We start from the raw sequence: 25,739 nt of genomic DNA on the forward strand, positions 1-25,739 counted from the left end.
CAGCATGATGATCAAAATACGAAAGGAAATAATAGCAACACACAAAGTAGAGCCTGACGAGAAGGGTGAGTCATCAACGGAAGAGCTAGACGAGGGGAAAGACAGAATAAATTATGTAGGCAATGCACGACGGTTTGACAGGCCCAAGTGCCTCGACTACCGTAAACAACGGGCCGGCTATAAAAGAAAGATATTCCCTTGAAAATCTATTCCAAGCTACTGAAAAAGCACTGGACCGACGGATAAAGAACGAGCGATCTCACACCCCACACGAAATGGAGTTGGCCCGGTCAGCCACCCAGTGGGTGTCCAATTCTAATATATATAGCAATGATATAGTGGCCCAAACGTTCTTGAGCCTCCCGCCGAACGAACAGCGTTTGGCCGGTATTTACATGGTCCAACATTTAATAACGTTGTATGAGAATCAATATTCCGATCCTGGTCAATTGTATAAATTACTGGACGACATAATTGTAGACAGATGGACAGGCCTGGGTACTGAATTAATTAACGTCATCTTGGATCAACGACATAAGTACGTACATTTTCTGACCACATGCATGCTTCCCGCCCCACACCACGACAGAAAGCACCTATACGTAGACAGACAGAACCCCCTACGAGAGGTACATCCCGTAAAAAATGCAAACAATGAGCTTCAACGGGTGTATGTTTACACCCCCTTGACGAAATTAGAAATACTGGAAATGAAAAAGATGTTGCCCTCCCATGATAAAGACCCGGGGGGTTTCACCGAGAATTAAAAGACATTCTCCGCATCGGAGATTATACGTACGCTGACATTCTGAAACTATTGAAAGTACTATTGCCAGCAGGCATTTATGAAAAGCTTAAGGAAAAGGACTGGGAGGTGGGAGAGAAAAAGTTAAGCTGGGAAGTATTGGAAACTGAGGATAAAGACAGGGGCCCGGGGGTTGGTCTTGGTGATAAAGCTAAAGAACTACCTGAACTCCTAATACAGGTTTTGCCGACACTATTGACTACTAAAAAGGAAGACTGGGATGCTATTTCAGCCTGTAAACAAAAACAAGAAGAGGATACAAGCGACTTCTATTCTAGATTCGAGAAATACTTTACTATTAATAGTGGCCTTAAGCCCGGAAGCGAATCCTATCCCCATCTTTTCGCGAGCAAATTAGTAGAGAATTCCCTACCCCAGATCAAGAATAGAGTACTGAAAGTTGAGAGTACTTGGCAAGCAAACAGCCCTTCACAAATGTTGCAAATGCTACAATATCACCAGAACAGGATTAGAGAAGAGCAGGATCAGGAAAAGAGACGCATGAAAGAGACAAAAATGAAGGTGCTGGTTGCCCAAACGGTACCGGCAAACACAAACAAAAATGGCACGACACCTGTCAAGGGGAACTGTAATTATTGCAAACAACCAGGTCACTATGTAAAGGAATGTGCTGTCCTGAAACACAATATAGCTACAGGCAAAACGAAAGAATGACCACACACTCCTAGGCAAAATAGCACCCAACAGAGCACACAACAGACAACAGCGACTTTTCCACCCCCACCACCGCCTGTTCATGCCACACCACAAATGTATCAGTACACACAGTCAGACTATCCAGAATACCAATCATTCTCATGAAACAGCCTTGAGAGGGAAGATGGCTTGCCCCTTATTCATGTTCCTGTAGATCAAGAGGGTCCCTATGTACATGCTCATATACTGGGACAGGATAGAAAGTTTCTGATTGACACAGGGGCAAGCAGAACTACCATCAGCCATGACGAGGTTCCAGGGGCACCTCTCTCGGGCTCACAGAAAATTTCCCTGGGATTTTCAGGAAAGCCTATTGTTAATGAAGTATCGAAACCAGTCTCCCTCGGGGTTGGTCCACTGTCACGTACCACAGACTTGCTACTTACTAAATCATGTCCAGAAAACTTACTTGGTATAAAGACATTGAAAGAACTAGGAGCAGTTATCTGTTGTTCTCCGGAGGCAGTGCGACTATTCTTGCGTGATTTTAAGGGACATTATGTGTTGACAGATTTTGACCACAGACTTAAGAATGTACCACAGCACCTATGGGCACAAGGTCCGACTGACGTAGGTTACATGAACATAACACCACACCATGTCACTCTCAAAGCAGGAGTAGTACTACCACGTATACGACAATACAGAATACCACCTGATGCCGAAGTGGCCTTATTAAAAATTATTGACAAACTCATTGCACAAGGGGTGGTGGTGGAGACTGACTCGAATGTGTGTAACTCACCTGTCCTTCCTATCCTTAAACGATCAGACCCTAATGCACCACCAGTTTACAGACTAGTTGTTGACCTTCGAGAATTAAATAAATGCGTAGTCCCACAATACCCAGTGGTTCCAGACATTTCTTCATTACTGACTGCTATTGATTCTGAGGCAACGTTATTTACAGTCATTGACTTGAAGAATGCCTTTTTCAGCGTTCCAATTCATCCAGACAGCCAATATCTTTTCGGATTCAGTTTAAAAGGACGCAGCTTTAGATTCACGAGAGCACCACAGGGCTTCACAGAGAGTCCTAGTGTTTACAGTCAAGCGTTAAAAAGACAGCTGGACAGTATTAATATGCCTACCAACACAGCACTGATACAGTACGTAGACGACATACTAATTACAGCACGATCAGAAACAGACTGCGAAGATGCATCACTGACGGTTTTACACTTTCTGGCAGACAAGGGGCACAAAGTGTCCCCTTCAAAGTTACAATTCTGTGCACAGCAAGTGGTGTACCTTGGACACTTGCTGTCCAAGAGGGGTAGGCAGCTGACACAAGAACGTATTCAGTTAATTTCTAACCTTTCACAACCCAAGACGCAAAAGGAAGTGCGGGCCTTCATTGGCCTCACTTCATACTGCAGGCAGTGGATTCCCCAGTATGCCTATCTAGCCAAACCACTCATACAGTTGACAACACAGGAGGCAGCGTCTTCGACTGTCCTCCCTTGGACACAAGAACACACCTTGGCATTTGAGGAATTAAAAAGAGCCTTATGTCAAGCGCCAGTTTTAGCGACTCCTAGTTACAGCAAACCCTTTATGCTTTTCGTAACTGAACGGGATGGAACAGCATTATCTGTTCTCACACAAGATCAAGCAGGAAAACACAAGCCTTGTGCTTATTTTTCTAGTACACTGGATCCAGTGGCCCAGGCTCTGCCTGCGTGCCTGAAATCGGTTGCGGCAACAGCCCTAGCCATAAGACAAAGTGACTCGATAGTGTTGGAACACCCCCTGACAGTACAGGTACCGCATGCAGTGGAAGTTCTCTTGAACAGGACACAGACACAACACTTGACCGTAGCGAGACTGACAGGATATGAACTGACGTTATTTCAACCAAACATAGAGATCAGACGATGTAACATTCTAAATCCTGCTACACTTTTGCCCTCAAGTACAGTAGACACCACAACACATGACTGTGTGGAGATAATGAATATAGTGACGAAACCAAGACAAGACCTGACAGATGTTGCACTCCCAGACCCTGACCTAACACTCTATGTAGATGGATCATGCATGAGGACAAGGGCGGGAGAATTAGTAGTAGCATATGCCGTGACCACTGCTACTGAAGTCATAGAGACACAAAAAATAGGCATACTGTCAGCACAAGCAGCAGAGCTCATCGCTCTGATACAAGCCTGCATAAGAGCTAAGGACTTGAAAGTGAACATTTATACAGATTCACAATATGCTTTTGGCGTAGTTCATGATTTTGGAGTATTATGGAGGGAGAGAGGTTTCTTGACCTCTCATGGGGCCAAAATTCAGCACGGCCCGCTTATTCAGGCCCTGTTGGAAGCAATACATTTACCTGCAGCCATAGCTATCCTGAAATGCAAAGCACACACCAAAGCTACAGACACCATTTCCCAGGGTAATGACCTGGCAGACCGAACTGCTAAACTTACAGCCCAGACGCCAACAGACACGACAAAGACACAGGTACCATTACTGACAAAAACTATGACAGTCAGAGATCCTTCTCAAGATGTACTCAACATACAGACACATGCCACTTCAGATGAGATAAAGAAATGGACTGAACAAGGAGGGGTCCAGACTGACCAAGGTTGGATGACTAAGGGCAAAGCAACATGGTTTCTTCCTGATTCAATGGTACAAGTGATCATAAACACAGCACATAGTCCAGCACACTTGGGAGAGAAGGCAATGATAGACAGCTTACAGAATATCTGGTTTAACAAGCACCTGCGTGCAGCAGCGAAACAAAAAGTAAGAACATGCATGATCTGTTGTCAGTTCAATCCAGGTAAAGGCATCCCGGTGGAACAAGGCGGATTTCATCCTCCTGACCACCCTTTTGAGGTCCACCAGATGGATTATATCCAAATGGACAGATGTAGAGGTTACATGTATGTCCTGGTAGTTTTGTGTGCACTAACTAGATGGACAGAAGCGTATCCAGTCCCAGATTATACTGCTGTGACAAGAGCCAGGCAATTGGTGCGTGAATTCTTTCCTAGATACGGATTGCCCCGTGTCGTTTACTCAGACAATGGTCAGCCTTTTTCTTCTGAATTAATGAAACAAGTGTCTCTTCTGTTAGGATATAACTGGAAGTTCCATTGTGTGCGACACCCTGAAGCAGCAGGCCTTGTAGAAAGACATAATCAGACAATAAAGACGAAACTAGCAAAGATCTGTGCAGAAAAAGGCGTGGATGGTAGCCTTGCCGGTTGCTCTCTTTTACATGCGTATGGTAGCCCATTCTAGAACAGGCCTATCACCATATGAAGTGGTTTTCGGTAGACCGCCGAACATGTGGGGTACGCCTATGCCTAAGAAAATAACTGATGTTGACAGTAACATGCTTACAGATTACCTGGCTTCCTTGATGTCTGCACTACTCTCTTGTCGTTCACAGGTTGCCGCCGCCTTCCCTGACAACACCCAGGTCGAGGAGCACGCCATAGTCCCAGGAGGCTATGTGCTCGTCAGGAATTTTGATCGATCAAGCCCCCTTGAGCCGCGTTGGAAGGCGCCGAAGTTAGTGTTACTAACAACGAGGACAGCCATCAAAGTCGAAGGGAGAAAAGGGTGGCTTCATGCCCATCATTGTAAACGGTACTTTGGAGACTCTGGAACTTTGGTAAAGAAAAAAGACATCACAGACTTTGAGCCCCTTTTGCTAGAAAAGACTACACAGCAAGAGTACAGGTCCAAATTACGATCTAGAAAGCCAGACAACGTTTAATCATTTAAGTCCACTAGGTGGTGAATCGGTTGAACAAGATTTCTGACATGCATAAGATCGCGGACAATAATAGTAAAAAGAGCAAAATGAAAGAAAAATACTGCAAGATATTACGTAGTAGATGTATATTATCTCTGATTTTTCTGTCTCTTCTGTGCATCACTATAATCTGTGTCAGCTTAATATTACATGTTTTCTTTCCTCCTATTGCCTCACATATACACTCTTCCATTAATGACACCGTAGAGCATACATTCAGTGATCTGCCACCCCATGAACTGTCATATCGACTGGCCCTGCGCAACAATACTTTTATTCAGATGTTGCACCGTTCTCATCAGACCAGCAATGCGACAGATTGCTGGGTATGTGGCCGACTCCCACCTTATCAAAAGACGAAGGGAGTTCTGCCCCTCTTCCCTTTTCTGTTCTCCCACAATGGTTCGTGCGGAGCATGGTTTGCCTTAATGACATCAATCGACAGAAAGTCCACAGTTTACCACGGTGACTGGATATGGGGAAACTTGAATAAAGTAATGAATGAGGTATGTTTTGCAGACGAAGACGGACTTCCCCAAAGGAAGGGGACCGATCTAGAAAATGAAGAGTACGAGCAAGGAAATGCTTCCCTCAGCTTTATAATGCTGAATGTTCAGCCCATGCAAAATGCGGGTCCACCGTCTATTTCAGTACTACCAGTAAAAGGTGATTTGTGCGTTAGAAAGAAAGGATCAGTACATATGGGACACAGCGAGTGTAATGCTGTGGTAGAGTTTAATGATAAAGGAAAGTCTTCTTTCAAAGCAGCTCGCCATACCTATTTCATTTGCGGTCAGACAGCCTATGTACATCTGCCCTTAGACTGGGGTGGGACATGCTATATAGCGTTCCTGCTGCCACCCGTCTTTTTGGCCCCATCCCATTATCATCGAGATTCACGACTAGAGCATGTTAGACACAGGAGAGAGACCGATGCCTCAGGGATTGATCAGACTGAGACAGCCTGGGAGCAATATACAGATTTCAACAAAGGATTCTTTTTCTTCATAGGTCCCGTCCAAAACAGTAAACTCATACGCAGGTTAACAAGGACTCTGGAAGCAGTTGTGAATGAGACTGCATCTGCCCTGGGGAACTTAACCCAGGAGCAGTCTGCCATGAGACTGGTTGTTCTTCAGAACCGCCTTGTTCTTGACGTCATCCTAGCGGATAGGGGCGGGGCCTGTAGAGTGATCGGCTCCAGTTGCTGCGTTTTCATACCAAATAACGCGCCATCTGTGTACGCAGCAATAACAAGGCTCCACAAGATTGCTCACGATATACATCAAGACCCAGGCACATGGACTTGGTCCAGTTGGCTCTGGGGTATAATATCGGCATGGGATGGAAAGTGTTGTCGTTCCTAGGAGTGATACTGCTTATGATATTCGGCTGCTGTCTCTGTCTGCAGTGTGGCCCGGCCATTTGCGGCCTGTGTGCGACTGCCTGTGTTCCACATCCACATATACAAAGGATCAAAAATGAACTAATGATGCTGTATGAACAAATATACAGTCTCATGAGAATAGATATGACCTGAAGGGTACAGTAGGGGACAAGGAGGGAATGAGGAAAAAGAAATTTTACATGGCCAATATGTCCCCTGCGTGTACCCCAACGTTTAGTGTCCGTGCATGTCACCCATGCATTTTCCCTCTATGGCCTGCAATAATGATGCCTCTGCATTTGCGTCCCACATTAGGATGCCAGTCACCAAGTCTCCCATAAAAGAAACGTTAATTCTGCACTGAGGCCCGTGTGGCCCATGTGTTTGCATTGTGCACTTTTAATGTATCACGAAAAACCCATTTCTCCATTTCTGTGGCTCAGCTCAGCCAGTCCCCGAATTCAGGTTTTCATGCCTCCAGCTACGTATCCCTGACCTCGCATACTTTTGGCTAAGCCGAGAGGGGCCCAGCCCGGGGTGCCAAGACAGTATTGTGCATAACAGTTATCTGCTTGCTCTACAGAATCACATTCCTGCCTGGTGAAGGAGGTAAACAGAACCCGTCTGCAGAGATAGGGCCTAGCCTTTCTGTCTCCGTTTAAGTGATTTGCAGAGCTCGCGTCCATAGAAAGCTTAAGGCCCCCACGCAATGAACGAAGAAATAGATGCCCACACTGGCTCTTGGTGATGAGCGACCTTTGCTTCAGATAATACATCCCCGGACTTAAGATATCAGATAATACCAGACGTGCTGGTCGCCCTGACACTGAAGGCCTCCCTACCAGACCGAAAGTCAGCTCCCCCCAGTTACACGTCAGTTGCACGTCATGATCAAGTTGCGCACACAAGTAGGGCAAAGTTCCAGCTGGCCATGCAACCCCCCTCCATGCATCCACCCACCTATGACTCACCTATGACTCCTCAAGTGAACGCCCACATGTACGCCCACATGCATGCCCACATGCTCTTATCTCTCTTTCTCTTGCTCTGCTTGGAGCGCTCCTCCCTATGTGCGGAAATTGAATGTATAAATATTGTACTCTGTGAATAAAGTTGAGAAGACCCTTCCTGAACCTTCGTGGTGATGGAACCGATTCTCCCCTAACTCGAGTTATTGAAATAAAGCCCTTTTGAATCGGACACCACGGACTCTGCCTCTCATTTTATACAAGACCCTTTGTTTAATTATAGAAATTATGGCAGGGTAATACTTTATTTACCACAGTATAACGAAAGAGTGTTCTTGTTTTCCACATTGTCTGAGGTAACCTAAGTCGCATATTCTGGGTTGTCTAATCACTGGTATTTTTGCTATAGGACGAAAAGCCAATGTGACACTGATGCTAGTCTGGTAGGGGATTTTGGGTACTAAGGTGAGTTTTTTGCACACCCAAATTCAATGAGGTCCTGAGTCTCTGTGCACAGTTATGTGTAGGAGCAGAATCTCTTCAACACCTGGTCCTGTCAGAATAATATCCTTTTCCCTTTTCCTTACAGTTTTCAGCTCTGGGCTGGGTACGGTGGAATAGTGTCTGAATATGGAATTGATCATGGACAAATATACGATTGCCAGACACAGTCTACTGTTTAAGAGTATATGAGTGCCTCCTCCTCCATTTTTCAGTACTCTTAGAAAATGAAATACTTCACAATTTCAGGTGATAGATTTTGGTAGATTTATTTTGTTGTCAGGTATTTAGACATACTGTACTTAGCATTTATGGACTGTTCACCGCTTTCGATTCTGTTAACAGGACTAAGATCTGGCTAAAGTTGCTGGATATGGGTGTTGAGGACACCCTTGTAAACTTCCTGTGTATTCTGCACGAGAATTTAGCTGCCAAGGTGCATTACGGTGCAGGCTGTGATACCTCTGATAGTTTTCCTTTGGCCCGTGGGTGCAATAGGGATTTTGGCACCTTCTTTGTACATCTTATATGACAACAATTTATGCCCTCACATGGGAGCTGCTACTGATAACGTCCCCAAAATTGCTAACCTATCGGTCCCTGCATTACTCTACACCGATGATGCCATTGATGGCTTGGACCCTGAGAACCTTGCACAGCTTAATGGAATTTTTTGTCTTGTTTATGGGAAGTCTGGATCTAGCAACAAACTTTCGGAAATCCTATATTATGGTGTGTGACTCGTTGAAGAGAAGTAGGGCCACGTTGACAGTCAGGAATAGGTACTTCAGTTGTGTGATCAATTTCTATTATCATGGGGTTACTTTTAACTCTGTGGTTCTTTCCAGCCACAGATTAACCTCTCACATATTAAATTAAGCAGAGAGGATGGTGCCATTTTGAATCTACTACAGAGCATTCTAAGGACTCAGTTTAGCTATTTCTTAAAATAATCAGCAATGTGCCCAGTGGCCTTGTATGGCACTGGGGTTATGAAAAATGCGTATTTGCATGAGCCTTTTCAATCTCCTGCCTTCAAGTTCTCATTTTATCTTCCACTTAGATCTGAACCTACCCTATGTTTCTGAAAGCATAAGGTTAGCCCCACTCTTGTTATGTGTAATGTCTGTACCAACACTAAGGCTCGTTGCACGAGAGAGGTAATCCAAGACTATCTCAAACTTAAAAGAGCCCTCTCTATCCCTTAGTTGAACTACGTAAACAGAACTTTTTGAAAATTAGGGTTTCCCGATTTATTTTCACACCGCTCACTTTAGTCAAAACAGATACTTTTTATAGGTATTATTTTATCTGGTTTCGTACACCAGAAATTGCGAAGTGTAATGAAGCATTACTGTACCCGCAGCTTTTAGCAAGGCATAATGTTTGTTTCAGTGTTTGTTCCTTTCTTAAACAAGCAGTATATAGTAGGAAAACAATGGAGAGTTTTAAGCAGGATATGTTGATGGAGTGCAATTCTTCGTTGATGAGTAAAGGAGATTAAATTGGGCTTGTGATTTATTTTTTTTCTTGCTTTTTCACTCATGGTTATTGAAATGAAGGCATTTTAAGGAGGGATATATTTTTAATGCTAGGCGTTTTATTATGTTTTAATCTCTTACCATTTTGAAACTAGAGTCATTGAGTTGTAGTTCTACTTGCTTTATCTTTTATGGTTTGTTATAAACTGAATAAAGATTGTTGATTCTGAAAATGTCCTGTACATTCAACTTGTTATGCAATCTGAGCAATGAGTGGTATAATGAAACTGTAAATGTTTAAACAAAGGATACATGTTAGTTAAGCCTCTGAAGGTGTCAGAGCCCTACTTAGAATGGATGAAACCAAAGAAGCCTCTCTAGATTCGAGTGTTTCTTCCTTCCACAACCCCTTTTCACCTTTTGAAAATCATCTGAGCTCAGTCTGAGGTGAATGTATATGTGATCAGGGTATTGTTGGAGTCACGTTGCTCCTGCAGAGGTCCTAGTTTTCAGGTGAGTGGACCTGGACACCCTCATGACAAGTTCTAACCTTGGCAGAACATCGGTAAAAGTGAGTATTTTTTTGTTTATTTTACACTCTGCTTTCACTCCACTATACACACTAATTAACGTAAGATAACATAACTGAGGCTCCCTGATTTCAGTTTTTCTGATTTTTACAGATAAATACACACAGAAAACCATTTATTTTCTTGTCTATATTGATTTTTAAATGTTAATAAAAACTGAAATTGCCATGCCCATTTCTACGTACAGGGTGTCAGTTTCTAGATGCGGGATGTTTTGTTCATCACGCCTAAACATTACACAGCTCCCTCCTCCAGTTGTCATCCTCCATCACTTAACCACTTTCCACAAGCAGGGTAGCCTTGCCCTCTCCCAGGGCGATGCTTTTGATCAATGATGACTTTGTGACGCACCACGTCCTTGCTTCCTAAGCTTCCACTCGCCGATCTTTTGAAATACTTAATGTTGCCCTCTCATCTTTTCTCTATTTGAACCTCTCTTCCTCTCCCTTTTTCTTCTCCACCTTTTTTCTGTCTTCTGATAATCTTGCTTGCTGTATTTTTTTTTTCGATTTATATTCTCAATAAACAGATTTGAAACAGAAAACTGAAATTGGGCGCTTTTTGAGTGGTTCTAAATACTCTTTGCCATGACTGCCAGGCCAATAACTGTGGATTGATAGGTAAGGGGTTAAAAAAGAAAGCAATGTTAGTACATAGGCTTAAACACAAGTAGATATGCACAAGGCTGATACTGAAAAGTGCATATTTTCATAAACGTTCATTGATTTATCTTCTACGGGTGTTCATATCACTGAAACCTGGCAGGCATTCAAGCATGACTGCATATTTATTGGTTAAATAAATGTGGAAATATAACGATTTCAGCTATATTTTTCTAACAAAACCCATAATAAATATGGATAAATACAGATAAAGTTGACAAAAAATAAATATGGATAAATACAGACGGAAATGTAAAAAAAAAATACCATAAACCCGGGAGCCCTAAAGATAACGCAACAAAAGAATTTGTATAGCACACGTTCACTCAAGGGTATCTTGGCACTGGATAACAGATGTTTATTGTTACCCATCTCAATGGTACTCATTTTATCGACCTTGGAAGGATGAAAGGTTGAGTGGACCCACTGGGATTAGAACTTGTGACCATAAGGTTGAACACAGGCCCCTACAGTGGGAGCATTAGATCACTAAGCCACCAGACCAGACTCAGTACAATCCTAGACCGTTGGGCGAGATTTTAGGGAATAAAACCTATTTTAGGCTCCTACTCTTGCTATAGCTACCTGAAAAAGGAATAATGGGTTGACATACAGACGATTTTAATCATAAATATCTAGATCCCCCTTATTTTTCTGATAAAAATCTCCTGCTTTTGTTTCCCAAGATAGCTTTACAAGAGCTCCCGGTCTATTGGAACCTATTCGGACAGATGTCAAGTCTGATCCAAATGAGGAGGACACCTTATAATGAAGCATGCCACCTTCAGTGAGTGAGGGTTCCACAAATTTATAAAATGATACCTTGGTTGATGTAGTGAATTTTCAAGAAAATATAGGTTAAATTTACAGTTGTGTTTTTGGTTGAGGTTTGGCATATACATACCCACACTGCAATTCAGAGGTTGAACCGTTAACATGAACGGTATATAGTTTGTCTATTTGCCGCTAAACATCTGGTGATAAGATTTGACTTATATCGACAACCAAAGAATGTTAATTCAAGTTGCAGCTCTTACAGATCAATATGAATTTTAAGGTTTAATCTACAAGGAAATATTTAGATCACAGACCACATCTGAGTACAGGAACCACCTACGACATTAAGTAATGAATACAGCCTAGAAGAATATACGCCCCAAAAAATATTTCTATTGCAATCCTTGGATGGCTGATGTTCTAAGGTATAGGACATAAGAAGCAGGTACACTTATCAACAGAAACAGAGGAGTCTTTAAGGAGTTGCAGTAAAATTGTACTGTGGGAAAAGTGGAAAAGCGAATAATAGTGAGGTCAACTGAGGGCAGGAGTGCTAAATTGTGAGAAGCTCTGGAAATTTCAAGCAAATGTCAGGTTGCATTAGGCATCTGGATTCCGTGAAAGCAATGTATCAATGATGACTTCATATTATTCATAGTGCCAGAGACAAGCTGAATGCTGGTCGGCTGAGTAAGACGAGTGTGAGCAGCAAGTTTGGTTGGTTAGTGAGAAATGGGGAGACAAAGAGAGAAAAAGAGGAAAGCCAGAAAAGAAAAAGGGAGAGCGAAAAGAAGTGAAAAGAGAGAAGAATATAAACGAGCGAATCGGGTGAAACTGGAAAAAAGAGAGGGGAGCAAGAGAAACATGAAGATAAGAAAAAAGAGGAGGAAGAGAGAAAGAAGAGAGAATATGGTGGAGAAAAAAGAAGAAAAAGGACAGGGTGCTGATGTGAGAAAGCAGTCAGGGACAATTGGGAATAAGATAGGAAGTGGGCAGGGAAGAAAAGGGGAGGATGCAGAGGAAATTGAGGAGAGAGACTGAAGAGGAGGAAAGTGTGAAGCAGGGAGGAAAGGAAAAGCAAAGGGATTATAGTGGAGAGGTGGAAAAGAAGGAAAACATGGAGATGTGAAACAAAGGGATTGAGAAAGCTCTGCATACTACGCCAGCACTCAACCACTGCATGGAAATGATGACAGGCCTGAGGGTACTGTCTGCTAAGTAATGTATTCCTTTGCAGTGGCAGCTGGTATTTAATGGCAATGGGTAGTGAGTCGCTTGGAAAGAGGAGGAAGGGAACGAAAAATAAATAAATTAAACACTTACCAGTATACCCAGGGGCAGCTACTCCACTAAGGCGACGGAGCATCACCCCACTTTGCAGGTCAAAAAGGAAAAAATATAATGATAATAACTCATTATTATTATCATTTTATTTTTCCATCCTTGCACAGCGTGGTTGGGGATGGGCGGGGCTGCTCTGCTCACACAGCAGGACAGGGGATGAGTGGTTTGCTCAATCCAAGTGTGCATGCCGCTTTGGCCGGCCGTCTCGAGCCGGCCAAACCGCCATGCGCGCTTTGCATGTTCTCCAACAAGGCTGCATTACATTTTGGGTGGAGAATATGCCCAGTGTACCATTCCCTGGCTGAGCGCCGAACCACGGCACTCAGACCAATCACAACGCTGCATTGCTGTAATTGGCTATGGGGAGCCTGGGAGCCGGATGCTTCTTGCTTCCTGCCCTGGAGTCCTGAAAGCGGGCGAAGAGGAACGAGAGGTGGCGGCAGAGGTACACAGGTGTTTCATTTTTGTTATTCACTGAGACCGTACCACGATGCCCGGAACCTTGCTGCTGGCCCCTGGCCCACACCGTACTCTGCACTTTATCATGAGTCTCTGGAGGCGCTTTAACAGCATTGCGGCGGTCCCGCAGTGCGGGAGATCATACCACAACTCCCGGAACCTTGCTGCTGGACCCTGGCCAACACGTGCTCTGCCCTTTATCGTGAGTCCCTGGAGGGGCTTTAAAAGCATTGCTGCCGTCCCGCAGCACGGGAGACCATACCAAGACGGCCGGAACCTTGCTGCTGGCCCCTGGCCCACACAACGCAATCTGCACTTTATTGTGTGTCCCTGGAGGGGCTTTAAAAGCATTACTGCGGTACCGCAGTGCGGGAGATCGCACCACAACGCCCGGAACCTTGCTGCTGGCCCCTAGCCCACATTGCACTCCACACTTTATCGTGAGTCTCTGGAGGGGCTTTAAAAGCATTTACGGCGATCCTGGGCTCGGCCCGGACGAAGACCGGGCCAAGACAGGCCGGTCTTAGACCCTTAGAGGCCGGGCTGGGCCACTCCCCTAAGGTGGGACTCATATTTTTCTTTATTGGTGTGCGTAGGGGGATCTTGACTATCACTTTTGATTTCCAGGGCACAGTAAAAGCAATAGGTAAAAGGAATCCGGGCTTCACAGCCACTTCTGTCTCAAAAGCGGGAGGTCAAAATCCCTGCTGACCTATTTGACTGGTGCTATGGGGGCCCTTGAGGAGCAAATAAATACAGTTGAAGAGACTCTTACTCAAAGGAGGCTGGGTGCGCTAACTGCAAGAAATACTCGTGTTAGCTCCCCCGATAAATCTGTCACTGCAGTATTTGATGGGCAAATTGCCCAGGATGCTCATAATGGGTGCCTGCAGGAGACATCAGATTATTTATATGTGAGTGACCCAAAGGATGATTCCCAACCACCCTCGAAATGTTGTAAGAACCCTGATGTTTCGGAGGGGATACAAGGAGTAAATCTAGTTGGGAAGAGTCCTGTGAGCCGAAGTAAAAAGTTGTTACCCAAGAAAAGGAAAAATATGGGTAAACAATCCAAATCAGGCGAACCTAGAAGGTCTGTTAGCTCAGGGAGACCCACGGTGAACATGCTAATCTAGGGCCAAACCCTTGAAATTGATAACATTTCAAGGAAAATTGATGACTTAAAGAACTATGTGGTTGGTGCTTTGGGGAAATTAGTAGAATGAGTGGCTGATATAGCGGGTTGTTTAAGAGGAGATATCGGGGCTATCGCAGGGAGCATGAATACGCAACGTATTGATAACCATCCCCATAGCTCACTCTCAATCCCACAGGTAGGAATCCATTCCCCCAGGACCGGACCCATAGAAACCCCGAGTACAGTCCCCATGTCTGGTACAACAAGATTGCAGACACATAGATCAACACCTCCTTGTAATACATCGCAAGTTAATAATGTCTATAATAAGCCTATAATAGAGAAGAAAGGATCTAATATTAGAACAGGGGGTCACCCAATTGGAACAAGGGAATCCCCAGAGGACCTAGAATATAACCATCTTGATTTACCGCCGGCTGCCACACCATACATAGTAATCCTAGCCATTGTTCCTTCCCTGCAGACATCAGTGCACAAAACATGGGAGGGTCTTCGAAAAAAATCTCTTTATTGGCTAGGTAAAAAAACGGTCTTACTGATGCATTATTTAAAAATATTAAAATGGTCAGATGGGTTACATGGGTGGGAAATGGCCGCAAAACCTTTCAGGGAGATTGTATTGTTTTGATTTTTAGCGACCCTAAGCTAGTGCATGCAGGTCTTACAAGGGCAGGGAATGTACATTTTATTTATACTGAAATTAACGTCTTACCTCTAGGTGCTTTTGATCAGCCCCCAGTTGTGAATCTTTTTAAAAACCATGTCAGGGATCCCTATGTTGACACAATGAGATCATATAATGTCCCACTGTACAATCGTTTTGATCTGTTAACCACAATTGAAGACATAGATTGAGCAAGAGTACAGTATATGACAGGGGATGGCCAAATTAGACTGGAATTTCTACCATTCCCCGGTGATACCTCACAAGAGCAAGTCCATGGTCAAGATATTGTGTTTGCAAATGGGATAGACGGCAATTTGAAATTAGATCAAATAAATGACGGTGTGGGCACGAATGAAAACATAATTAACTCTGAAGGCAACATTGAAATTGTCCTAACCATGTAGTATCATCAATAATGGGTGCGGACAACCCCAACAAAGATGTGATCACTAAGATGCCAGGAGGGGGACAGGAAAAGGAAGACACAGTGAAGGCATGTAAAATACTTTTTGGAAATATTGCTGAGTTATCCACTAAAGTGAATGACCCCCAGTGGTTAACCTTTGTAGAAGAACATTCCATAATCTGCCGACAAGAAACCTGGACTGGTAAGGAAAAACATATAAATAAATGTTTTTTTTACTTTTCACACACCAGTAGTCTTCAGTGAGCAGGGGCGTAACAAAGGTGGATTATGAATTTATGTCTCTAACACGGTAGGGGTGACCAATTTGAAACTCACGTTTGAGACTGATTATTACCAGATCCTAGTAATGAACATGGTAGGAGAATACTGTACTGTGTTAATCAATTTCTATAATAATATCCCCAAAATTCAGACAACAAGTGTATTAACGTATTTAGGTCAAGCATTGTGTAATCTAGAAGACAAAATGACTGGTGATATGTGTATTATTTGGGGTGCTGATTATAACTGCTTCTTGTGCCAACATAGTCAATGGGGTATTTGTGGCCTAGGTAAAGATAAAAAGGATACGCTGGCCCACTTTTCACATATATCTCTGGGGGACTTGTTAAATGAAATTGTTTTTCAATTTGACTTGGGATAACCCAACAAGTTGTGTACTCCCTCAGTACCTTTTGAGCCTACCGTTAACGTAGAAGTTGTAATTCTATTATTAACTTTGTCCTAGTGTCAGATAGGTACTCATGCAATGTCTGCACTTTTGAAACCCATAGTATCATAATGAGTGATCAGTATTGTTTTCAATCTTTAGAGTTCTGATAGAACTAAGAAGAATAAGGACTTAGGGCCAGATGTAGGAGCCCTAATACCGGTCGGAAACGGCCAATTTCGGCCGTTTCCGACTGGTATTAGGCTTTTCAGATGTAGGGGGCCTACCAAATCGGTAATTTTACCGATTCAGTAATTTTACCGATTCGGTAAATATACCGATTTGGTAAAATACTGAATCGGTATATTTACAGAATCAGTAAATCCATATGTAGCTGACACTCCTAAGAGTGCCACAGGCCCTTAAGAGTCGGTATTTTACCACACAATCCTATTGTGTGGTAAAATACCGAATTCAGGTGTGCATGCACATCTGTGCATGCACACCTGTGCCATGTGACACACAGACATGCCCTTAGGGCATGTATGTGTGCCACATGTCACACAAGCCTGCACTTGGGGTGCTAGAGGGTGTCAAAGTGACACCCCCTGCACCCTTGCAGGAGTCAGTATTTACCGAATCGGTAAATACCGAATCTTACAGATTCGGTATTCCTAAATTCGGAATTACCTAAATCTGCCCCCTTCCCATTTACAGACTCCTAAATACCGATTCGGTAAAATTCGGTATTTAAGAGTCTGTAAATGGGAATTACCTACATCTAGCCCTTACATATTAATATTAATATTTCTAGCACAAACGGGTATTCTTTAAATTGGGCAAAAGTGGATCCCATGCTTTTTATTAAGCAACTTGTAATAAGGTCCAGTGAAGAATTTTAAGCTTGTTTTTCCGAGGAAAGGGAGGACGAAGAAGTTCTCAATGCCTTACTTAATATTACCGTGAGGTACTGAACTTATTAACGAGAGAGCAGAAGACGTAGGACACAGGGTTGATTTGATAGAGCATGCAGTATGGCCCACACCCACTTGAAGAAAGTATTGCATAGGGAAATTAGAAATATGGAGGAAATAAGACCGGATAGAATTATATATCGGCAGGTGATAAAAAAGCGAAAGTCACAATTAAGATAAGAAGCGTGGCAGACTTTACACCAGGCATGCTTAAGGAAGAATAATACTGGCTTTTGGAAAGTGGTTATTGCACCTTTTTTCGCTAACACGGATACTGACATTATAGATATTGCCATTACTGAGGATAAGTGGGTTGAATACTTTTCTGGTCTCTATAATGATGAGACCATTAGATAGGACGAGGCACCCCCAGTAGTTACGGAGACCAATGACAGTGTACAGACTACAACTTTTCCTATGCATATTTGTTTTTCTTTATCGGAAGTAACTAGGGCAATAAATGAGAGTGCCTCTGGTAAAGCTCCGGGGCCGGATGGTGTCCCTGTGGACATATATAAAACTAATATTGAGCTGTGGCCCTCACTTTTAACTAATGTTTTAACTAGCTGCAGCCAACATGGTTTTATTCCACATGGTCGGCTGCAATAGTGATCCCCATTTTTAAAAAGAGAGATAGAAACAAACGAAGGGGCTATCGTCCAATCTCCCTGTTAGATTCCCTCATGAAAGTAGAAGGGAGGGTAATTTTAAATAAATTACAATTATGGGCCGAACAGACAGGAGTGTTATCTAATCTGCAATATGGGTTCATTAGTTACAAAGGAATTGTATAGGGAGGCAGGGGCAAGGGTTCGTTTTGGGAGGCAGGGGGAGTGCTCAGCTAAGTTTTGTATAAGAAAGGGAGTGAGGCAAGGCTGTATACTTGACCCTTTTCACTTTTCTTTATATATTAATAGTCTTGGCCAATATTTAATTGAACACCGGCAGTATTATCTGATCATTAAAAATACTCCCGTCCCCATCTTACTTCATGCAGACGACGCAGTTATGACACGGACACAATTAGGGTTACAAAGTACTTTCACTAACTTTGTTAATTTTATGCAAGATAGGGGTCTAAACATGAATATCAGTAAGACTTGCACAATGAATTGTTGAAAAAAAATGAGTAACAAATGTGACATTTTTATTAATAATAATAACATTGAAATCACTGATTAATTCTCCTATCTGGGGATTAACTTTGATCGGATCGGGTCTTGGACTGCGCTATTCAGGCAAGAAATTTTATGTTTTCAAGAGCAATAGGTGCGGTGATTAATTTTTCTAGGAAACTAGGTTGCAGACCTGTCACTGAGTTATTAGCTATCTACAAATCCAATTGTCTATCAACAGCTATCTACGGGGTAGTGGCACGGTGTCAGAATCAGCAGGTATTTAAGCCTAGTGAAGGAGGTCTTAATAGTCTGCAGAACCAATCTTTTGAGATTTTAGCATCACAGCATTCGGGGCCACCTGTCACTCTGTTGGAGCGCAAAAGGAATCAGTTCTTGGTGCCAGTTGCTAACCTTGAAGTTCTATCTGATATTGACTGACCAGTAGGAAATTTGTAATTATTACTGTCATCGGTGCATAGCAAAGGGATTGTTGTGTCAATAAGGACTGGCTCTTTGGCAAAACTACAAGTGGAAGGTGCCCTTTTTCTCTCCTAAGTTGGAACGTTGCAGGTCTTAAGGGCAAGATAACGGACCCAGACTAGCTCAATTTCATTACTGATTATGATATAATCGCCTTTCAGGATACTTGGACCACCTAATCACTCTCTTGTTCCAGTTTTCTTGTTATTCGAGCCCTGCTGAACCAACTATACAAGGTATAGCCAGGACTGAGTATTGGGTTGGCTCTAACGGAATCTCAGTGTTAAAGTGACAGTGATCAACTCAGGCTGAACCGCTTTCTAATTTTTGCTTATTAAGGACAATTGGAGTCTTTTTTATTTAACTTGATTAATTTCTATAACAATGATTCCTCTAACACAGTTAGTGTATACTTTGGGGAACTGTTTAGCGTTCTAAGTAATCTGAAGTCAACAACATCTCTAGCAACAGTGCAACCAAAATACATTGTTTGTGGAGATTTTAATGCCAAATTCATTCAAAACACCGAGGAGTTGAGAAGCGAGGGTCCCACTATTTATAAGGGCTTTAGTGAGAGCAGAAGGGTAGTGTAGAGCTATTACCTATTGGAGAATGATTTGGTGGACATGGTTCTTTTTTTCATGGGGGAAGGCCCAACCTTACCCAGTGCACTTATGGCCACTTTAGTTCCATTTATCAAGTAGTGGAAGGCAGATCACTAGCGGACATATTGAGGATTAGGCTGGGTAATACACCTCCCTTGCTAATCATTCTGTCTGAGGTTGAAAATAAGATAAGACAAAGCCCAGGTGTGAAAGCTCAAGGGCCGGATGGGATACCCATGGACCTTTTTAAATGTAACATTGCTCCCTTGGACCCCTTGCTTACAAAGGTATTTAATAATTCTTTAAGTTTTAACATCCCCTAGTCCAGGGTGCTTTCAGTTATTGTTCCTATCTTTCAGAACAGAGATCGGAATTTGCCTAAATGTTACTGCCCGATCTCCCTCATTGACAGTACAGTCAAGATTATTGGCACTGCATAAGAGCCAGTGTCATGGGGCTGAGCCTTGCATTCACACAGTGTTAAGTTGACATGAGCTTATTAGACGTTTAAACGCCATTTTTCCTTTCTTCTGCCTTTTGCACACAGCACACACTTTATGAATTGTTTAGAGTTTAGCAGAGTGTTTTGCTTCCCACGAGAATATTATGTTTTTCTACATTAGTAGCCTTGCTTGGTAAGCTTAGTCTGAACAGTGAGTGCCGAGGCCTTCAAGGTTATTTCAACACTGGTTGTTGTTCGGACTGATCAGCGCACGTTTTAGACATAATACATGTGCAGCTGTGGCCACCTCTGATATTGGCGCGTTTAATAATGCACTGCGTAGGCATGATCAGACACACTTGGAGAACATTCATATGCTGAGAGCTTGTGCAGAATTTGATGTGATCCACTTCTGCTAAATACCAGAGGTATGGGGCCGCCTATGTAATCCCAAAGAGACCTTCTTTAGTCATAAAATAACCTACTAGCAAGGGAGGGTGAAATATAGGTATATATTTAACCTGTTTCCATTTAGCATTATAACATGCTTTCTCCTTTTATATTTTATGGAATAGTAACTATGCTGACAATCTTGTTTCTAATAATATGTCTGCCTGTATTAGCTATGGTGCTGCGCATGAGAATACGGCGTTAGAAATAAATATTTCAAACTTGCTTGTGTCTCTTTTTTACTCCCTGTTTTGGACTGGTATGAGAGTATAACGAAAGAGTGCTAATGTGTTCCACATTGCCTGAGGTAACCTAAGTCGCATATTCTGGGTTGTCTAATCATTGGTATTTTTGCTATAGGACGAAGAGCCAATGTGACACAGATGCTAGTCTGGTAGGGGATTTTGGGTACTAAGGTGAGTTTTTTGCACACCCAAATTCACTGAGGTCCTGAGTCTCTGTGCACAGTTATGTTTAGGAGCAGAATCCCTGCAACACCTGGTCCTGTCAGAATAATATCCTTTTCCCTTTTCCTTACAGTTTTCGCTCTGGGCTGGGTACGGTGGAATAGTGTCTGAATATGGAATTGATCATGGACAAATATACAATTGCCAGACACAGTCTACTGTTTAAGAGTATATGAGTGCCTCCTCCTCCATTTTCAGTACTCTTAGAAAATTAAATACTTCACGATTTCAGGTGATAGATTTTGGTAGATTTATTTTGTGGTCAGGTATTTAGACATACTGTACTTAGCATTTATGGACTGTTCACCGCTTTCGATTCTGTTAACAGGACTGAGATCTGGCTAAAGTTGCTGGATATGGGTGTTGAGGACACCCTTGTAAACTTCCTGTGTATTCTGCACGAGAATTTAGCTGCCAAGGTGCATTACGGTGCAGGCTGTGATACCTCTGATAGTTTTCCTTTGGCCCGTGGGTGCAATAGGGATTTTGGCACCTTCTTTGTTCATCTTATATGCCACGGGAGCGGGAGCTGCTACTGATAACGTCCCCAAAATTGCTAACCTATCGTCCCTGCATTACTCTACACCGATGATGCCATCTTGATGGCTTGGACCCAGAGAACCTTGCACAGCCTAGTGGAATTTTTTGTCTTGTTTATGGGAAGTCTGGATCTAGCAACAAACTTTCGGAAATCCTATATTATGGTGTGTGACTCGGGGAAGAGAAGTATGGCCATGTTGACAGTCAGGAATAGGTACTTCAGTTGTGTGATCAATTTCTGTTATGTGGGGTTACTTTTAACTCTGTGGTTCTTTCCAGCCACAGATTAACATATCAAATATTAAATTAAGCAGAGACGATGGTGCCATTTTGAATCTACTACAGAGCATTCTTAAGGACTCAGTTTCGCTATTTTTTAAAATAATCAGCAATGTGCCTCGTGGCCTTGTATGGTACGGGGGTTATCAAAACCCATTGAAAAAATGCGTATTTGCAGGAGCGTTTTCAATCTCCTGCCTTCAAGTTCTCATTGATCTGAACCTACCACATGTTTCTGAAAGCAGAAGGTTAGCCCCACTCTTGTTATGTGTAAGTGTCTGTTCCAATACGAAGGCTCGTTTTACGAGAGAGGTAATCCAAGACTATCTCAAACTTAAAAGAGCCCTCTCTATCCCTAAATTGAACTATGTATACAGAACTTTTAGAATATAAGGTTTACCTGATTTATTTGCACACCGCTCACTTTAGTCAAAACAGATACTTTTTATAGGTATTATTTTATCTGGTTTCGTACACCAGAAATTGCGAAGTGTAATGAAGCCTTACTGTACCTGCAGCTTTTAGCAAGACACGATGTTTGTTTCAGTGTTTGTTCCTTTCTTAAACAAGCAGTATATAGTAGGAAAACAATGGAGAGTTTTAAGCAGGATATGTTGATGGATTGCAATTCTTCGTTGATGACTAAAGGAGATTTAATTGGGCTTGTGGTTTATTTTTCTTGCTTTATTACTCATGGTTATTGAAATGAAGGCATTTTAAGGAGGAATATATTTTTAATGCTAGGCGTTTTATTATGTTTTAATCTCTTACCATTTTGAAACTAGAGTCATTGTGTTGTAGTTGTACATGCTTTATCTTTTATGGTTTGTTATAAACTGAATAAAGATTGTTGATTCTGAAAAATGCAACTATTTCCTGTATATTCAACTTGCTATGCAATCTGAGCAGTGAGTGGTATAATGAATGTGTATGTTAGTTAAGCCTCTGAAGGTGCCAGAGCCCTACTTAGAACAGATGAAACCAAAGAAGCCTCTCCAGATTCGAGTTTCTTCCTTCCCCAGCCCCTTCTCTCCTTTTAAAAATCATCTGAGCTCAGTCTCAGGTGAATGTCTATGTGATCAGGGTATTGTTTGAGTCACGTTGCTCCTGCAGAGATCCTAGTTTTCAGGTGAGTGGACCTTGACACCCTCATGACAAGTTCTAAGTTTGGCAGAACATCGGTAAAAGTGAGTATTTTTAGTTTATTTTACACTCTGCTTTCACTCCACTATACACACTAATAACGTAACATAACATAACTGAGGCTCCCTGATTTCCGTTTTTCTGATTTTTACAGCTAAATACACACATAAAACCATTTATTTTCTTGTCTGTATTGATTTTTAAATGTGGATAAAAACTGAAATTAACATGCCCATTTATACGTACAGGGTGTCAGTTTCTAGATGCGGGATGTTTTGTTCACCACGCCTATACATTACACAGCTCCCTCCTCCAGTTGTAATCCTCCATCACTTAACCACTTTCCACAAGCAGGGTAGCCTTGCCCTCCCCCAGGGCAAAGCTTTTGATCAATGATGGCTTTGTGACGCACCACGGCCTTGCTTCCTAAGCTTCCACGAACCGATCTTTTTAAATACTTAATGTTGCCCTCTCATCTTTTCTCTATTTGAACCTCTCTTCCTCTCCCTTTTTCTTCTCCTCCTTTTTTCTGTCTTCTGATAATCTTGCTTGCTGTATTTTTTTTCGATTTGTATTCTCAATAAACAGATTTGAAACAGAAAACTGAAATTGGGCACTTTTTGAGTGATTCTAAATACACTTTGCCATGACTGCCAGGCCAATAACTGTGTGGATTGATAGGTAAGGGGTTAAAAAAGAAAGCAATGTTAGTACATAGGCTTAAACAGCAGTAGATATGCACAAGTCTGATACTGAAAAGTGCATATTTTCATAAACGTTAATTGATTTATCTTCTACGGGTGTTCATATCACTGAAACCTGGCAGGCATTCAAGCATGACTGCATATTTATTGGTTAAATAAATGTGGAAATATACCGATTTCAGCTATGTTTTTCTAACAAAACCCATAATAAATATGGATAAATACAGATGACAAAAAATAACCACTAAGGCGAAGGAGCGTCACCCCACTGAGCAGGTCAATAAGGAAAAAAATATAATTATAATAACTCATTGTTACTATCATTTTATTTTTCCATCCTTGCTAAGCGGGGTAGGGGCAGGGTGGGGCTGCTCTGCTCACACAGCAGGACAGGGGATGAGTGGTTTGCTCAATCCACGTTTGCATGTCGCTTTGACCGGCGTCTCGAGCCGGCCAAACCGTCATGCACACTTTGCATGTTCTCCAACTAGGCTGCATTACATTTTGGGTGAAGAATATGCCCAGGCTCCAATTCCCTGGCTGAGCACCGAACCACGGCACTCAGACGAATCACAACGCTGCATTGCAGTGTTGCAATTTGCTAGGGGGAGCCTGGGAGCCGGGTGCTTCTTGCTTCCTGTCTTGGAAGCAGGCGAAGAGGACCGAGAGCCGGCGGCAGTGTTTCATTGTTGTTTTTCACTGTGACCGGGTACGATGCACCCATAAAGAAGGAAACAATGTGTGAAGAGGACAGTGAAAAATGTAGCATTCCACACTGTAGGTAGTAATAAACTCTGAATACCTGAGGATGCTATTAGTGAACTCTGGAGTCATGAAGAGACATTGTAGGATGCTGTTCAGGTAGCACGTTGAGCCTTCATTTTGCAAACCCCGGTATCCTGTACACAAAAGAAAGAATGTTCCATTTTATGTTTTCCATTAAAAGGAGACTTTGAGCACTAAAAGCTGTGCCAGCCCCTTCCCAGGCAATAGGGTATAAGAATTACAAGCATGACTAGATTACAAACAGGCTACAAGGGGACAGATCTGAAAACAGGTAGGTTGAGCCTCAATCATTATCCTTCGCAGAAGTTGAATAAATGTTCACATTTGCGAGTTTTTCCTCTCTAGCTCATTAAAAAAAAGCAGCGTTGTTTAGCCTGGCATAAATGCACTGTACCTAGCACCATCATTGGAATTATTGGTACCTATTCATAAAGGCACCTTGGAGTATGTAAAGTAGTATTCCTGCAGGACTCTTTAAAGTAAGCTTTAACTTGTTTATAGAATTTTCAAATTAGGAATGAGAAAAACATCCAACCCCTGCAGACAGTGTTAATCAGCAACCAATATCTATTACATAAAACACAGGAACAATCAAGTATTAAACATCAGCTGTTTCTAAAAACAACGGCTAACCCCTACCCAAAGCAATGATATAATGGCATTGACAAGCTCACTGGGGCCTCATCCTCATGAGGCAGGTCGATTCTCACATCTGTGTCATACGGGGGATCTTGAGGATGTGTGGTGGCCGCTGTCACCTCAGTCACTACCTCAGGGTGCTGTAGAATATAAATACAAAACTGGGTCCATATGTCACTGGGCCTTGATCTGACCAGCATCAGATCCCAATACATATTCAGCTGTTCACTACAAAAGACATCTTTCAGCCTGTCCCTTAACTGGAAGGGGGCTGCTTTTCCATCGGTGAATCACCACTCTCTTTTTTGGTTTGCAGCACGGTCAATGCATTGAGGTTCCGAACCCTAGTTGGAGAAACGCAGCATCTAAGTCTCTACATCTAATGCAATTCGAATTATCAGACAGTTTCAACCGGAGGAGCGCTGCAGGAGTGTGGTAAATTCTGTGCAAGAATTTGATGTGAATTAATATCAGTCTGTAATTACGGGAGGGAGTTTAGGTCTGTGCACAACAGAATTTTTACTCTTCAACGGTCAAGGGAGTTTGCAAGTAGACACTCCTTTTCACTAGAACTGGGCAGAGTTCTGCTACGTGGAACTACGTGAAGTGCGAATAAACTGCTTCGCGCTCTAAGGATTTCCGCAAGCTGCGGAGTGCTATAAGCCATGCAGCTCATGCTGATTTTTAGCGCCAGTAGTTTGTCCCACACTGTAAAATCAGCGCGAACCGCAAGAGGGT

The 25,739-nt window shown here is 42.6% G+C and overlaps 1 protein-coding gene across 2 annotated transcripts in view; it reads right to left on the minus strand.

The window, feature by feature from the left end:
• The window catches only part of LOC147683316 (ubiquitin carboxyl-terminal hydrolase 50-like), a 429,720-nt gene that overhangs the window by 281,092 nt on the left and 122,889 nt on the right, over window positions 1-25,739 (minus strand). For both annotated transcript variants that reach the window (XM_086943767.1, XM_086943768.1), the window contains exon 3: window positions 24,379-24,475. In XM_086943767.1, the coding sequence (XP_086799893.1) occupies window positions 24,379-24,475 (97 nt within the window). The remainder of the gene's footprint in view (window positions 1-24,378; window positions 24,476-25,739) is intronic.

The sequence above is a fragment of the Lissotriton vulgaris genome, chromosome 11 (genome assembly GCF_964263255.1).
Source record: "Lissotriton vulgaris chromosome 11, aLisVul1.2, whole genome shotgun sequence".
NCBI lineage: Eukaryota > Metazoa > Chordata > Amphibia > Caudata > Salamandridae > Lissotriton > Lissotriton vulgaris.